A 16,645-nucleotide genomic window follows, 5' to 3' on the forward strand; every position below is an offset into this window, starting at 1 on the left:
TAACAGCTTAAGACTAAATATGTCTCCACTTCTGCTCAAATTACAGGCTGATTTATTTCTATTTATTGGCAGTGTAACTGGAAACATGTACATAAAAATAGGGAAAATCATAGAATACTCTGGAGTATAATAAACAATATTAACTTTTCTCATATGAAAAGTGAGTTTTATGATGAATTTAATTAGTGAAATCTATTATATTTAATCTAATCCCAATTTAGTGGAGGGTGTAATATGAAATTAGTAAAGGTTAACAATTACTTTTGTTTTTCTGCAACGAGATTGCTTCATAAGATGTTGCAATAAATATACTAGATACACAACAAAAACAAGAGAAAACAAAACAAAAATAAGACAAATTAATGAGCTAAAAGCATAAAACAAAAAGTTCGAAAACATCAAAACCCCGTTAGAGAAGCAACACCTTTATCCTTCTCCTAGCGTTATGTGACCAAACATTTTTGCAGACGCCTCTTTTCAATGAGATCGACTCCAGTTGTAGAAATACAAACCCTTCTCCTTGATCCTTCTTATGAAGATAATGACGTTTTCTTCCAACACATATATGACCTGCTATTTCACCAGCATTCCTTTATTATGAGAGCTGAGGATACCGTAACTGAAGCTGTAGCTAACAGTAACATGATGAATTCCAACAACAGCGACATCAATGTACACATGGCCGAGCACATCCCCAGAAAAAGATCAAGAAAAAGAGATCAGCGTATCAAGATTAATACTGCTCGAGGACCAAGGGAAAGGAGAATGAGATTGTCCGTTAAAGTTGCCCCGGATTTTTTCAAACTGCAAGATTTGCTAGGCTGTGACACGGCCAGTAAAACCCTTGAGTGGTTACTCATAAATTCAAAAGATGAAATTAAGAAGCTGGAAATAGAGAAGAAGCACAGTTTCAGCGTTGGTGTCAAGAGTGCTTCTTCTACTTCTAAGTGTCAAACTGTGTCTGGCATTGATCCTGTGGCAATTCATGACAGAGATCAGCAGGACGGTGTTTTGGAAGAGAAAACTTCGACGAAAGAGAAGAAGATTGGGCAGTCAGTGTTACGCAAGAGTGCATTTCACCCTCTTGCAAGGGAGTCAAGGAAGAAAGCAAGGGAAAGGGCACGGGAGAGGGCAAGAGTAAAGATGAGGAGTCGGGTAGATGAATCGAAGTTATGTGAAGCGGCAAGCAATTGTAACTTAGCCCAGTTAGGTTCTTGGAGTAAATTTGAATCTGGAGAAGAATCTGGAACCCAAAGCCATAACATAAACACTTTTGAGCTAAGGGAGCTACCTGAGGCTGAAGAAGGAAGCGTTCACGCCGGAGAACATTTAGGGGCTTCAGAAGACATGGTTGACGATGATTATTTGCTGATTTTCAATTCTCACAATACTGGAATTCTCCCGGAGGTAAGTTCCAAAAAAACAATTCTGGAATTTTACAAATATGTTGTGTAATTAATAGTCCTATAAAGGTACTCAATCTAAGCTTGCTTTTGTGTGCTATCACAAGCATGCATAGTCAAACAATCGTGTCAAGTTGTACATTCTTCATATTTCTGACCACCTCAAATAATTGGTTGCAGCGTCAATTTCTGGACTTTGAATTCTTTGACGAACCATGGGACGCCTACAAATAAAATATGCTAACAAGGATTATCTCTCAGATGCGTCAAGAGAATAAACATTTGAAGTATGACAGATGATGCTTGCTTTCTTTTTGAAATGTAATAAATAACAAAAGTATCTCTCCTTGTGCAATTTTTTCTTAACTATCTCGTGAACGATTGTTGTGCCTTTCTCTTTATAAGAATGTGTATCTTTCTTTTGCTTATGTCTCAAATGCAAACTTATGGTCTTTCATGCAATGGTAAATATGCACAAACAATTATAAATTCCAATAGATGTTTTAAGAGATATTATGGTGTAAGGAACTCAGTTTAGGTTTTGGATATTCTTGATATTGAAGTGGGTTCTTGATAATTTGGATGCTAGGATTTTGGTATTTAAGGCCTTTAGGATTTCGGGTATTGCTATAGGGTTAGGGTAATTGATGTGTCGAGTCAATTCTTGAAGTGGAATGTGTCCAGGCTTTGTTTGGAAGAAATTCTGGGGTTTAAGATGTTAAATGGTGCATGAAATGTGGCATACGTTGAGAGAGTTACAACCTCCAAAAGAAATAAAGATAAGAGAAAGAATGAGACTACTTCATGGGAGTTAAGACACCTTGTTACAACCTTCAACTTTTTTCAGCTTCCTTTAGTCTCACAACATTATCCCTCCCTAAGGCACCTTGTCTATAAGGTGAGGAAATTGTGACATAACACCAAATATTTCCATGCTCATCACGGAAGACATTACTTACTTCTTCATCCAATTCTTGAACATAGGCTATCGCTTGTGCACTTGGAATGGCTGGCACCCTTCTATTGAGAAGAGCTTCAAGGACCTGCACTTGTGACCAACATACCATTTTTTTAATCACAATTGTAGCACAAGCGCTTCTTTAGTCATCCTTCCGTTTGCACCAAAGAAATCTTTTGGATGAGTATCGTAGGATTTTGTTCTATGCTGGGGTCACTCATTGGTTTTACATCTTTGATGGGAAGCTTGCCCTTATCTTGTGGTGCCTTGATGACCTTCTTACATGAGGTGAGGCCGAAGGAAGCGTTTAATAAGGGAGGATTCAATATCCTATCTAGAATCCTTATTTGATCCCTCAAGCCACTTAGGAAGCAGTTCAATTTGTGACTCTCTGAGAACCCCTTATTTCGGTTGGAAAGAGACTTGAATTATGCTTTTTAACTACCCATCATTGATGTATATCTTCATCCTATAAGAGCCCCCAATGGATCATCATAAGTTGTTGATCCAAACATGATTTGTAGGGCCTTTAAGAAAGCCTCTGAGCTATTGAATATGCCTAATTCCTACGCATCTTTGAACCATGCTAAGGCTTCTTCCTCAATGTGAAGGGAGGTAATAAAATATTTTGGTGTGCTAGGGTGTTGTAAAATTTATAGACTTTGTTTGCCTTGTATACCTAACAAGAAGGATCTTCTCCCTTGAATCTTAGGAACTCAATCTTGATGGACTTCAACAGATTTGGAGCAAAGGCTTCTCCCTAAATGGTCAATGGAGTTTTGGTAAGTTGCAATGGTTTTAGGGAGTTGTGAAATTCCTTCGACTATTATGGATTGATGCTCTAATACCAATTGTATGCAGCCTGGTTTAGAATTTGGATATTCTTGGTATTCAAGTGGGTTCTTGATGATTTGGATGCTAGGGTTTTGTATTAATTCCTTTAGGGTTTTGGGTATGGCTTTAGGGTTAGTGTAATTGATGTGTCGAGTGGGTTCTTGAAGTTGAATGGATCTATAGTTTATGTGGAAGCACCTCTAGAATTTTGGGTGTTTAATGGTTTGCATAAAATGTAGCTTACTTCGGGGAAGCCACGACATCCAAGAGAAATATAGACGAGAGCAAGAATGAGACTACTTAAAGGGCGGGCGTCACCACCTCCAAGAAAAGGAGAAAGACTAAAGAGAATTAACAACAAACAATGCAACAATTGGATTCCTCTTTGTTATCATCAGTAATGATTTCATTGTCTCGTTTCTACAACTCATGCATTATTCCCATTGGTTACAAATGGCTCATTCTTATTGGATTAACTAATTAGGTATGCTTAAATAATATCCATGTGTTTAATGTGTTACATGTGCACTAACTCTAACTAATTGTAACAAACTCTTGAACTAACTACAAGACATGTGCTTTAATCAATCCAAGCATGTACCACAATCACAACTGATCTTATGTATGTTCAGTCAAGGCTTCTGCAAATGCATGGCAGTTTGTAGGAGCTACTCATGAAATTTGAGCACCATTCGACAAGCTAGTGCCAATCATCACTTCAAGGACCAAATCAACTACTAATTGGAGCAATCTATTTTCCGGTCAGTGAATCCTTTAATGCTAGGATTTTTCAACTTATTTCAGCTTCCTTTGGTCTTCTAATATCATGGCCCAAAAAGTCCAAACCAATTATAGGATCATGTCCTAATAGAGTAAGCACACTAATCTTAGGGTCATTCTTGGGTTGGTGATGGTGGTGCAAGCTTTGATGGGTGATGATTGTGGTACATGTGGCCATGAGGCTGAATAGGTAACTAGTTTTTTTGGTGTATCAAAACATTGTCCAAGATGGAATTTGGCTCTATTACTATGTTGAAGTTGTTGAGTGATTGAAAGAGAGTAAAGAGAAAAACAGAAGCAAAATAAGGATTTAATGTGGTTTGGCTTGACAGTTACATCTTTGCTATGTTGGAGTAGTGTATGTTAAAATGAACTCATTATAGGATTTATATATTAGAGCATCCTTGATTTTTTATATTTTCTCCCATCTTTTATATTTGGAAAAGTGTTAGGGTTGCTATGGTTTCATGTTTGTGGATTAACTTCCCAAGTGCAGTGCAGTGGATGAATTTGGTGTTTCTTTTGAGATTTGATTGAATGGAGACTTGAGTGATCAACGATCCGTTTTCAGGTCATGTTTTCAAAGTCTATTGGCACCTAGTAGTACAATTTCAACATATCATTATCAATCATCTCATTGCATCACATGACAGGCAAGGAAATTAAATTCCCACAATAGACATGTAGGTTCATCAGGAAAGCAAATAAAGAAATTAAAAAGAAACATTAATGTTTGCTATAGGGGGGATGGAGAGGTGTGGCTGTGGGAATGTTCAGGGTTCCTAATTAAGAGCATGCAAATAATAACAATGATACTACACAATTAGCTTGACGAAAAAGTAAAGTTCGAATTCAATTTGATATGTATGACCAAAGAACTACGAATATTAAAAATAAATATTAATAAAAGTAGTATAAAACATTAAAACAACAACCCTAGAATAAGTATTATTCTATACAAGACGACATCAACATCCTAAACATGTAGATCTACTAGCCTTTTCTTGAATAGTGATGTAATTTAGCTCAAGTAGGACTGTTTTCACTTTAAAAAATTACCTTCATCCTTGTTGGCGAGCTATAGTTATCAGCAGAAAAAGGTTCGAGTTCCCGTGGGAACTGTAATTGCAATTTCTGGTAATTGCAATTTTTGTAAACGCAGCTTAAAAAAATGTAGCTAAAGCTCGTGTTTTTTGTAGTGTATACATAAAATTATATGCGTCTTCTCTGATCTACGTATTAAACTTAGTTGATTAGTTTTTTTTTTTTTTTTTTTTTTTTTTTTTTTTTTTTTTTTTTTTTAGATCTAGTGTTTTCATATTCTGAACAAACTGGTTGTTTTATTAGCCAAATTTGGGCACAATCTTGTAATTCTAAAGTTGTATGGATGGAGGAAACTCCATCTCTCATTATCAGCCTAGTAGCTAAGGATGTATCCATTGTATATTTTGTTTTCTAAGAAAATAAAAACTCTAACTTCAATCTATTTAAAAAAAAAAAAAAAAATCTTCAAGTTAAATTTACCATGATAGACATATTTAAAATTTAAAAGTTAAAATCAAACTATTTATTAAAGCTTCCTTTCTAAAGAGTTTTTTATTTTATTTTATTTTTATATTATAAAGAGTTTATTTGGTTCTTAGAAATTGTTGGAAATTATTAATTTTGAAAAGTCTATAGGGAAATTTTTTATTTGTCTAGGATCTTATCTTAATTGCATCTATCAACTCAAAAGTTCTCTCTCCAGTTTTCTCCTATAACTCTATAATTAAAACTATGTTTGGTTGGAAGGATGGAAATATGAAAGGATGAAAAATATTTGTGCTTTCTATCATGTGTGTTTGCTATGGAGGATAAAAAAGTGGTATGAGAAAAAATAAATATATATTTCCTTTGTTTTGTTAAGAAAAATAAGACGATGGAAAATGTAATTTGTTTAAATTTATTGTCATGCTCTTATTACATAAAAATTAATTCCTTTTACACACGTTATAAATATATATATATATATATAGTTTAATATTTTTAAAATTATTTTTTAGGTTCTAAAAGTTTAGAATTTTTTGGCTATAGATTGACCCCGGTTAATTAATTCAATTACCCAAATTGATTAATTAGGTCAAATTACATGCAAATCGTGGAGGCACCAACAAATCACCAAATAAACTAAATACAGCGGAAATTAAATTGACATGGTGATTTGTTGACGAATGGAGAAAACCTCTCGCAAAGCAAAAACTCCACTGGGTGAATTTCAGGTCACCACTCCCAATAATCCACTAATCAAGAATCAAACGGTTACAAGTATGAGGAATCTTACCACTACCCTGGTCTATCCCAAAATACCAATCTGCAGTTGAACTTTCGCTTCAATACCCAATTGGACTTGATCTTGTAGTTGATTTCTTCGCATGCACGGATCCTAGTACGTGACTAACTTCAGCAACTTGATTGATTGTTGTTGGTTGCAAAGTTCTTCACTTCAAAGTACATTGAAGATCAGGAAGCACTTGATTACAAAACCCTACGGTATACATGCAAAACACAATAGTTTCTCATAAAGTGTATGAGTTCTCTAATTGAGTCTATGTTTCCGTACTTGATGACTTTTAAAATAAGCATTTTATATAACTAGGGTTGTATAGAGAGAAACCATAATCATCCAAGTCATTATGGGACGAAATTCAGATCTGAGAATTTTGAATTTGTAAGTCTCGATAGATTGAGTTTGTGTCAAGCTTCCTCTTTAAACCTTGATAGATGCTAGTGTCAAGGTTTAATGAAACGACTTTTCTTCACTTGTTTCTTGGATCTATCTTCATGTTTTTAATGATACCACTTGTAAAGTAAACTTCACACACTTGTTACATTAAACCTAATTTTGATCTATCCAATTATAAGTAAAATATGTTTTGTCAAAGGATAAACCAATACATGAAAAATATGACTCTAATAAGAATAATGGCAAACCAAGAACACAAACTTGTTTAGGTATAGATCATAGAGCCTATAGGGTATATTAGACAATGCTCAAGGTTCTGCAAATCAGAATACAATAACAAAGAAGCTACAGGTTCAAGAAAACAAAGTTTGATAGGTCCGACCAATTGAAGCTGTAGATCAATTGATCGAAGCTTGATTCTATAGAATTTTATTTAAAGCCCAATAGCTCATCAAACATTTAGGGTTTCAGTCCAATATTCACTAAGTATATAAAGAAAACCCTAATGCAAGTTTTTCAAGTCTTGGAGAGCTACTCTTTTGAGATCTAAGAAATTTTGTACCTTCTACTCTTTCAAGCATTTATCGAAAATCACACTCACACCATAAGTATCGGCAGAATCAAGTTGCAACCCAAGCTTCAAATATTAAGTGTACTGAAGATCATAGTGTGAACTAGACGTTCATGTTGGAACAAATTCATATCAAAGAAGTCTATTGGATTTAGAGCTAAGTTTGTTAACTTTAGTTAGGTTTACTACAAATTAAATATTCTGACTATAAATCTCTATTTGATAGTAGATTGTTCTTCTTGGATTGGTCCTCCTAGATTTTTTTACCTTAAAACTAGTTTGTTTTATTAGTTTTCCTGAGTTATCATATCTTGTGTTATTTAATTTTCTATTATGCATTATATGTTTGATTTTTTTTTTTTTTTTTTTTTTTAACTTAAGGCTTGCATAATTAATCTAATTAATAACTTGGCCTTAAAATTAGTTAAACAACGTTTGTCTCAAGGGTCTAAAAACTAACATTATTTGTTTAATTTTTCTATCAATTATTTGTTTTATGCTGGTGGGAAAATGTATGGAAAAGTGATTTCTTTTCTTTTGTACCTATTGGGTTATGATGTTGACACCTCTGAAAAGATGGTTGAATTATTATGTATAGTAGTTGTGTGTAAGTATTTGGTTCATTGGGTAATTGCTGGAAGTGTAGCTAAGTCAGTACATCCTTACGTCTTAAAAAAAAAAAAAAAAAGGGCAAAACAAAAAGTACATCCTTATGGACCCAAATTTGGGAAGATCAGTTTTTGGTAGATTTTGGCAGAATTCATCGAGGCATCTTATTTTACTTCCCTTGTGAACCAAACCAAGGAAAAATCATATTTTTTATTTCATTTTTCTTTCTTAAGTTTTCCATCCACCCCTTTATTCCAACTAAATACGGTGTAAGAGTTTCCGAGTCCTAGGTGTGTCAACAAAAGTACATCATATTTTCTAAATAAGACTCTCCCATTGTTTTGTATGGCCATTAATGTTTCCTTGAATTTTAGCATCTATCACTATCGTCAGAGCCAATCTTTGCAGCCTCATTTTAGCCCACATCACTGTCTCCACATGGCAGCAACTTCCAATCACCACTTGATGCAACAACTTTTCGGTACAGCCAACAAGGTGTGGTTAATCCATCTTCCCTATAATTTTTGGCATGAACAAAGCTGAACTTACATGGGAAATACTAAAAACTGAATTCCAAGGCTCTAGCAAGGTTAATTGTGTTAAACTAAGAACTTAATGGAGAGAATTTGACAATTTGGCAATGAAAAGTCTAGGAGGAAACTGTTCATTTATCTAGAAAACTCTCTATATATTTAGGTTCTAATCTCAACTACATGTCTTATAATTAAATCAATGTATACAAATTGATACAGGGCATTAACAATATCTTTATCAATGTTTCTGTTAGGTTCTAAGACTTTAGGAACTAATGTATTAGAACTTCAATTTATAATGTGTTGGCAAACCATGATCAAAACATAGAGTCTAGATTTAGGCTTGCTCAAAGTGTGTTTTCTTGTAAAATTGGAATCAAGTGATTTTAGAAATTATTGGACTAAATTTGCAAGGCTCAATCGATCGAAAATTAGACTCGATCGATCGAATCTCATGCAGATTTATTTTTCTACAAAAATTCCAATACAGCCCAAGCTCGTTTGACATGTAGGGTTTTGTGTTTTATTCTAAGTATAAATAGAAAAACCCGAGCTACGTTTTAGAAGTCTTTGAAGAGTTGTATGTTGAATCTTTTGTGAGATCTAGAGGTGTTTACCTTCATACACACACTTAGGGTTATCAAGATCAAGATTCGTGTCAAGAACTTGATGATCTCTTCAATTGCTTCTTAAAGAACTTAAAAAAGATATGAAACCTTTGAGTGGGGTCTCAAAGTCACAAGTAAGAGAACTTCAAGTTGTAGTGGATCAAATAAAGAAGTAGTCCGTGGACTCGGAGTTGTCACGTGGTCATGGTAGTAAGTTTTCTACTTGAGGTAGCAATAGAATGTTAGTGGTCTAAGCCTTATTGTACAAACTTTAATTCTTTCATAGTAGATCTGTTTTACCATGAGTATAGCTAGGTTAAATTCTCTCCAGGTTTTTTACCGGTTAGGTTTTCCTAGGTTATCATATCGTTGTGTTCTTTATATTTCTGCATTATTTACATGATATGATTTTATTGTGTTAACCTAGGACTGAATAATTTATCTAAGTAATCACTTGGCTAAATAACTAAGTTAAACAACTTCTGTTAAGGGGTCAAAAAACATACAAGTGGTATCAAAGCAAGTTAGCTCTTGTGTTTTTAGATCTTTTGATCTAAGAGTTGATTCTTGACCCCTGTTGTCATAGAACACGGTAACTCTCTTGTGATCCCACCTCACTTTGATGGGAACAACTATGTTTACTGGAAAGTAAGAATGAAAACATTCCTGAAATCTATTGATGAGAGAGTTTGGAATTCCGTTGAATACGAATGGGAGAAATCGACTACTCCTATAAGCAAGTGGTCAACTTCTCAAAAAGAGGCAACTGCTTGTAATAGCAAAGTCATGAATGCTATTTTTAATACTATTTCTATGGAAGAATTCTAGAGAATTTCAAATGTTGAGGTTGCTTATACTGCATGGAATATTCTTCAAATTGTGCATGAAGGCACAAATGCAGTTAAGATTAATAAATTGTAACATTTAACTACTAGATTTGAAGGCATTTGAATGCCTGATGATGAATGTTTGGATGAATTCTATGCTAAACTAAATGATATTGTTAATTTTGCTTATAATTTGGGTGAAATTTATGACTAACCTAAGATTGTTAGGAAGATATTTAGATCATTAACTGAGGACTTTAGACCCAAAGTGACTGCCATTACTGAAAGTCAGGATGTGAACTCCATCCCTGTTGATGAGCTTGTAAAATCTCTCTAGTCCTATGAGCTTGACCTACCTAAGACAAACAAATCCAAATTAATGGTGCTTAAGTCAGTTGATGATGTTGATGGGAATGGATTTGATGATGAACTCTTTTCTATAGAGATTGCATATCTTGCTAAGAACTTTAAAAACTTTCTTAGGAATAACAATAGAAGGGCAAGAGGTAAAAACAATACTGAACCTAGGAATTTTAAGAGGAATGAATCCACTAAAGTGAACAATACTAATAAATCTAAAGAAAAAGTAGGTCAAACCTCTAGGAATTCACTTGGTCAACAATGTTTTGGTTGTCAATGGTATGATCATGTGAAATCTGAATGTCCTACATTCTTGAAGTCAAAGGGTAAATCTATGACTATAACCCTTAGTGATGATGAAATTTCAGATCATGAATCTGGTAGTGATGAGGATGGAAATTTCATTACTTTCACAGCTACTGCTGTGGTTGATGAAAGTGTTGTGATTGAAGAGAACCTTTCTGATGGGGAACTCTATGAATGTGTTGATTTGCAAGAAACTTTTAATAAGCTATGCAAGGTTGCTGCAAAGGATACACTGAGTGTTGACTTAAGTTTAAAGAAGATTGCTTCCCTTGAACTTGGTAAGAAAAATTTGTTGTTGAAATTGCTTGATGCTAAAGAATTGATTAATAAGGTGAAGACTGAAAACATGATGTTACTTGATAAGATTAAGAACTTAGAACTAGAATTATCTGTTACTAGAGAACAAACAAATAGGTATGCTAGTTCTAAACTTAATCATATGTTAAGTGTTTAAAAGTCTTCATTTGACAAAACTGGTCTAGGTTTTGTAGATAGTATCTCGATGTCTGAAACTCATTTCACAAACTTTGTTTTTTCTTCTGAGCCCCCCAAGAGTGAGATTGTCAAACTAGTAGAAGTTACACCACCTCCTAAGAAGATTAGGGTTGATCTTAGAGAGTCTAAGCCTAAGAATCCTAACCTCCCTAAGGATAAGATGCATGATAGACCTTTGTGGGTTTATCATTTTTGTGGAAAGACTGGGTATATTCACCAAAACTGTTTCAAGTTGCAAGCTGCAAAGCGAGCAAATAAGCCAAAAGTACCTGTGCCATAAGTACAAGATCCTATGGTACTTATTGGTAAATTGATAAAGACTTTAAACCTTTATATCAAACTTGAAGTTGCACATCATTCTAATATGAATAATAACTCCAATGTCAAAGTTACATCTAAGAAGTTTTGGATGCAAAAGGCTCAATCTAATTGAGTCTTTTTGACGTGGTCTTTGTGCTTCATCTTAATACTCTTTGTGATCTTTCTTTCTTTTGATGTTCTGTTTTCTTTTTGCTTTTAGGATTTGCATTGCATTACATTCATGCATTTCATGATAGGTTGTTTTTGCTATTCCTTTTAATAAAATTAAAAATAAAATAAAAAAAAGGGAAGAAGAAATATGTTTTATATTATATATCTTGGACTTGTAATCAAGGTTGACCTATTATCTTTACATAACATACTTGTGCACCTTGTTTAGCTTGGATGAGCTTATTTTTATTGCACTTTGCTAGTTTTAGCTATGTAGTGCATGTTGTGTGGGAGTTGTTTATAGTTTTTGATCACATGATCTTGTTTTTGAAGTCACATGCTTTTAATTGTTAGGATTAGAACCTAATGAAAAAGGCATAAATAACCATCTCACCACTATTTACTAGCCAATCATGAACACCTTAGTGCATATCATAAGATTTTGTGCTCGAGAAAGTGTAGCACATGCACAAAAAGAACATAAGGTGTTGTTTCAGATTAATAATAAAATTGGTGTGTACATTATTGGGCTATAATATAGATGACACTAAGAAATAAAATTGGTGTGTACACTATCTGACTAAAATATCAATTTCACAATGAAATAAAAATGGTGTGTACGTTATGAGGCCAAAAAAAAAAAAAAAATTACATGATTGCAAGCTTATTTTCTAGGAGATGTGAGAGTTATATGATGTAACTCTTTAAGTGATAATCTCTTTCAAACTTATGCGATAAATAATGTAGAAATTGTGATTGATTACTTAATATAGAAATTGTGATGAACAACTTTTCGGTACAGCCAACAAGGTGTGGTTAATCCATCTTCCCTATAATTTTTGGCATGAACAAAGCTGAACTTACATGGGAAATACTAAAAACTGAATTCCAAGGCTCTAGCAAGGTTAATTGTGTTAAACTAGGAACTTAATGGAGAGAATTTGACAATTTGGCAATGAAAAGTCTAGGAGGAAACTGTTCAATTATCTAGAAAACTCTATATATTTAGGTTCTAATTTCATCTGCATGTCTTATAATTAAATCAATGTATACGAATTGATACATGACATTAACAATATATTTATAAATGTTTCTGTTAGGTTCTAAGACTTTAGGAACTAATGTATTAGAACTTCAATTTGTAATGTGTTGGCAAACCATGATCAAAACATAGAGTCTAGGTTTAGGCTTGCTCAAAGTGTGGTTTCTTGTAAAATTGGAATAGAGTGGTTGCAGAAATTATTGGACTAAATTTGCAAGGCTCGATCGATTGAAAATTAGACTCGATCGATTGAAAATTAGACTCGATCGATCAAATCTCGTGAAGATTTATTTTTCTACAGAAATTCCAATTCAACCCAAGCCCATTTAATGTGTAGGGTTTTGTGTTTTTCTCTAAGTATAAAAGAAAAAACTCTAGCTATGTTTTAGAAGTCTTTGAAGAGTTGTGTGTTGAATCTTTTGTGAGATCTAGAGGTGTTTACCTTCATATACACACTTAGGGTTATCAAGATCAAGATTCGTGTCAAGAACTTAATGATCTCTTTAGTTGTTGCTTAAAGAACTTAAAGAAAATCTGAAACCTTTGAGTTGAGTCTTAAAGTCACAAGTAGGAGAACTTGTGGTTGCAGTGGATCAAAGAAAGAAGTAGTCTGTTCGAAGCTATCACGTGATCGTGGTAGTAAGTTTTCTACTCGATATAGCAATTGAATGCTAGTGGTCTAAGTCTTATTGTACAAACTTCAATTCTTTCATAGTGGATCTGTTTTACCTTGAAGATAACTAGGTTAAATTTTCCCCAAGTTTTTTACCGGTTAGGTTTTCCTGAGTTATTATATCATTGTGTTCTTTATATTTTTGCATTATTTACATGATATGATTTTATTGTATTAACCTAGGACTAAATAATTTATCTAAATAATCACTTGGCTAAATAACTAGGTTTGAACAACTTGTGTTAAGGGGTTTAAAAACATATAGTTTCTAAAAAAAATATTTATAATAAAGATTATGTGACAAATAATTTCATTCATAAGGGATCAAATTTGTGTTGTTAGATATCCTTGAATGAACCTAGAATCGTACCAGCTTTGACTACTGCAATGCCAACTTAGTTTAGTGTGCTTTATGACAAAATTATGATTAAAACATATTTAAATATGAAAGTTGGAAAACAAATTTCAATTCTATAGTTGTAACTTGTAACATTTTGATTTACCAAAAAAAAAAAAAAACTTGTAACATTTTGTAGATGGTATAAGTACTGCTACCGCTGTGGTACTGGTACCTATAATGTAGAATCCCACCATAGCAATATTCACAAAATATTAATAAGGGAGCAGAGGTACGGGTAAAAAGAAATGGAAGTACATTCGCTGTAGCAACAACTCTATTTATAGCATTCATATAAAAAACAAATGAAGCTTATTAATAGACAAGAGAACTATTGAATAAAAAAAAAAGAGCAATAAAGCATCCACTGTATGTTAGAATTTAGATTGGCGATATCCAATGATAGTGTAATATTATAATATGGAAAAAGGTTGTAATGTGTTGGTTAAATGCTGAAGAACAAGACAAATTTGTTTAAAAGGAGACTAGGAAAGTTTACCCTACATATAAATTTTTGGGGGAGAATATATAATAGGGAGAGTAATCTAATTGAGTAGTTAATTTAACGTATAGAGACACACTTAATTCAAGAGGTTTAAATTCAATGGATATGAGCTTAACTATGTTATATTAACCACTCATTCTTCTTATCATTATTCAATGTGGAACTTCACTTACACTTGTATACCTAACAACTCCCTCTCACGTGTAAGTCTCTTTCTCTCTGTGAGTTTCAAGACCTCTCTGTGGGTCATGAACAATTCCTACTTGCTCCATCTTCCCATAATGGCTTTTCTCTTCATCAATTTGTCATTTGTGGGCCTCTCGTACGCTATCCATGAGAGCCATGTGTCAATTCCACATGCTCATCCATGGGAAACTGGCCTACTCTTCAATGTCCATGGGAACCTTGCACCACACCATGATCTAGCACCATTGACAATACTTTCTTTGTTGGGTCTTTTTCCAGGATTGTGTGGGCTTTTATGGGCTTGTCTGGTGCAATATACCATCCTTGCTTCAATTACGAAAGGGACCTGTCCCTGCTTCATATGCAAAGGGGCTCCAAGTACACGCACCTCTGTCCCTGCTCCAACTACGAAATAAACCTTAATAACCTTGCCACTTTTGCCACACATCACCATAAGCTCTAATATCACTTGTTGGGGAGATAACATCTTGGGGAGATTCCAACTGTGTAGTTAATATAATATATAAAGATACACTTAACCTAAAAGGCCCAAACTCAATGGGTATGAGCTCAACTATGTTATATTAATCACTTATTCTTCTTATCATTATTCAATGTAAGACTTCACTCATGTCGGACCGTGTGCCTTACCAATCCATCCAACCACCAATTGGTGAAGGATGAGGGGGCACGTATCTTTTATAGCATTCGATCGCAGACCAAGCCCATTGGTATTGGAGCAAATTGTGAAATCCCTCACAATCCCTCCCTCACAATGCGGCTCCAACGACTCGAACCTATAACCTGGCTCTGATACCACTTGTCGGACCGTGTGCCTTACCAATCCATCCAACCACCAATTGGTGAAGGATAAGGGGGCACATATCTTTTATAGCATTCGATCGCAGACCAAGCCCATTGGTATTGGAGCAAATTGTGAAATCCCTCACAACTCACACATGCAACATAAATACTTATGGGTACATAATTTTGAGGCCATATCTCTATGTGACATTGAGAGCTTTTCCCTTGTTTCAAACCATAGAACCCATTATTCTAGTTCTTGATCTTGCACCCCTATGACATATCTTTGATAAAAACCTAGAGAAATCATGTACTACTAAAACCACAGAATATATTCCTAACCTTGCATCAATGCATAAAATGTGATCCTAGAGTTTTGGAACGAAGTAAACGTACAATTTGTGAAGGGATTCATATAGATGAAGCCTAAAGGTACTGGAGTTACTATGATGATGTCAACTAGTTCTCTTTTTGGGGTTAGCAGAGTATAATGAAAAAGGTTTTATGAGAAGTATGTAAACTCCTTTTATAGTGAACTAGCCTATGCGCGTGTATGTTATAAGTTCAATTTGAAATATTTGATAAGAAATTATTTTTATGACAAATTTATAATTCTCATTAAATATTATAATATTTGAGAAATAAGATTCAATTATAATATTTGAAAAATGTCAAATATAAACTTTTAAGATTAATATAATTTAGAATATGAACCTATTTGTTATGGTCAAATTTTTATATTTGGCATAATTCAAGTCAAAACGCACTTTTATGTATTTGAGACTAAGTTCCAAGTGTATCTAAATATGAACAAGTGGAACATATTGAAGACACAAGAGTACTACTTAAGAATTGTTGAATCTACTGCCATGATACCAAGTTTGACTACACTCAACCGATTGAGATTTATTAAATCTCTATACTACCTCGATACCTCTCAATCTATTGAACTACATGATTTCAAAATTTGGCAAAAACATTTTAATTTAAACCGATGGTATTTGTGGGTTTGAGTAATCCTAGTTGGAGAGCCTATTTAAATGCCCATTATTAAGCCCCACTTTAAATAAGGTTGTAGAGGCAAAAAACCTAAGGCTTACATATTGAAACCCTAGACTCCACTTATTGAACTGGTGAGATCATAAAATATTTATAGTCACGTAAGCAAGTTGCTAATTAGTTAGGAAGTTAGCAACAAAAACCTATCATGTGGCCATTATTGGCTAAAGCCTAACAAACTTCTCTAACTAACAAACAAATTATTGCACTTGTCACTAACAACCTATCAGCTTTCTATTACAAGTAATAAAGTCTATTACAAGTAAAAGGAACTACTCATCAAACAACATAAGCACTAGTGCTGATCATAAGAAACTAATGATTGAACTTGTTGGATAGTAAAATGAACTACATCAGGACTGCCCCTCTTAGAGCAAGTTGTTTCAACTTGTTACTGTCTAGCAAGTTCAATCATTAGTTTCTTATGATTAGCACTATTGCTTATGTTGTTTGATAAGTAGTTCTTTTTACTTGTAATAGTCTTTATCACTTGTAATAAAAA

General features: G+C 33.8%; 1 protein-coding gene across 2 annotated transcripts in view; it reads left to right on the top strand.

Annotated features, from left to right (window-relative positions):
• Positions 1-395: 395 nt before the first annotated feature.
• LOC115962645 (transcription factor CYCLOIDEA-like) overlaps positions 396-16,645 on the top strand; it is a 78,697-nt gene continuing 62,447 nt past the window's right edge. Inside the window, exons 1-2 of one of the 2 annotated variants that reach the window (XM_031081538.1) lie at positions 396-1,407; positions 1,584-1,816. In XM_031081538.1, coding sequence (XP_030937398.1) covers positions 481-1,407; positions 1,584-1,637 — 981 coding nt within the window. In that variant the 5' untranslated portion in view covers positions 396-480 and the 3' untranslated portion in view covers positions 1,638-1,816. Of the gene's footprint in view, positions 1,408-1,583; positions 1,817-16,645 lie in introns of those variants that run through there. The other variant, XM_031081537.1, reaches the window with a different exon arrangement.

This window comes from Quercus lobata, chromosome 10, assembly GCF_001633185.2.
Source record: "Quercus lobata isolate SW786 chromosome 10, ValleyOak3.0 Primary Assembly, whole genome shotgun sequence".
NCBI lineage: Eukaryota > Viridiplantae > Streptophyta > Magnoliopsida > Fagales > Fagaceae > Quercus > Quercus lobata.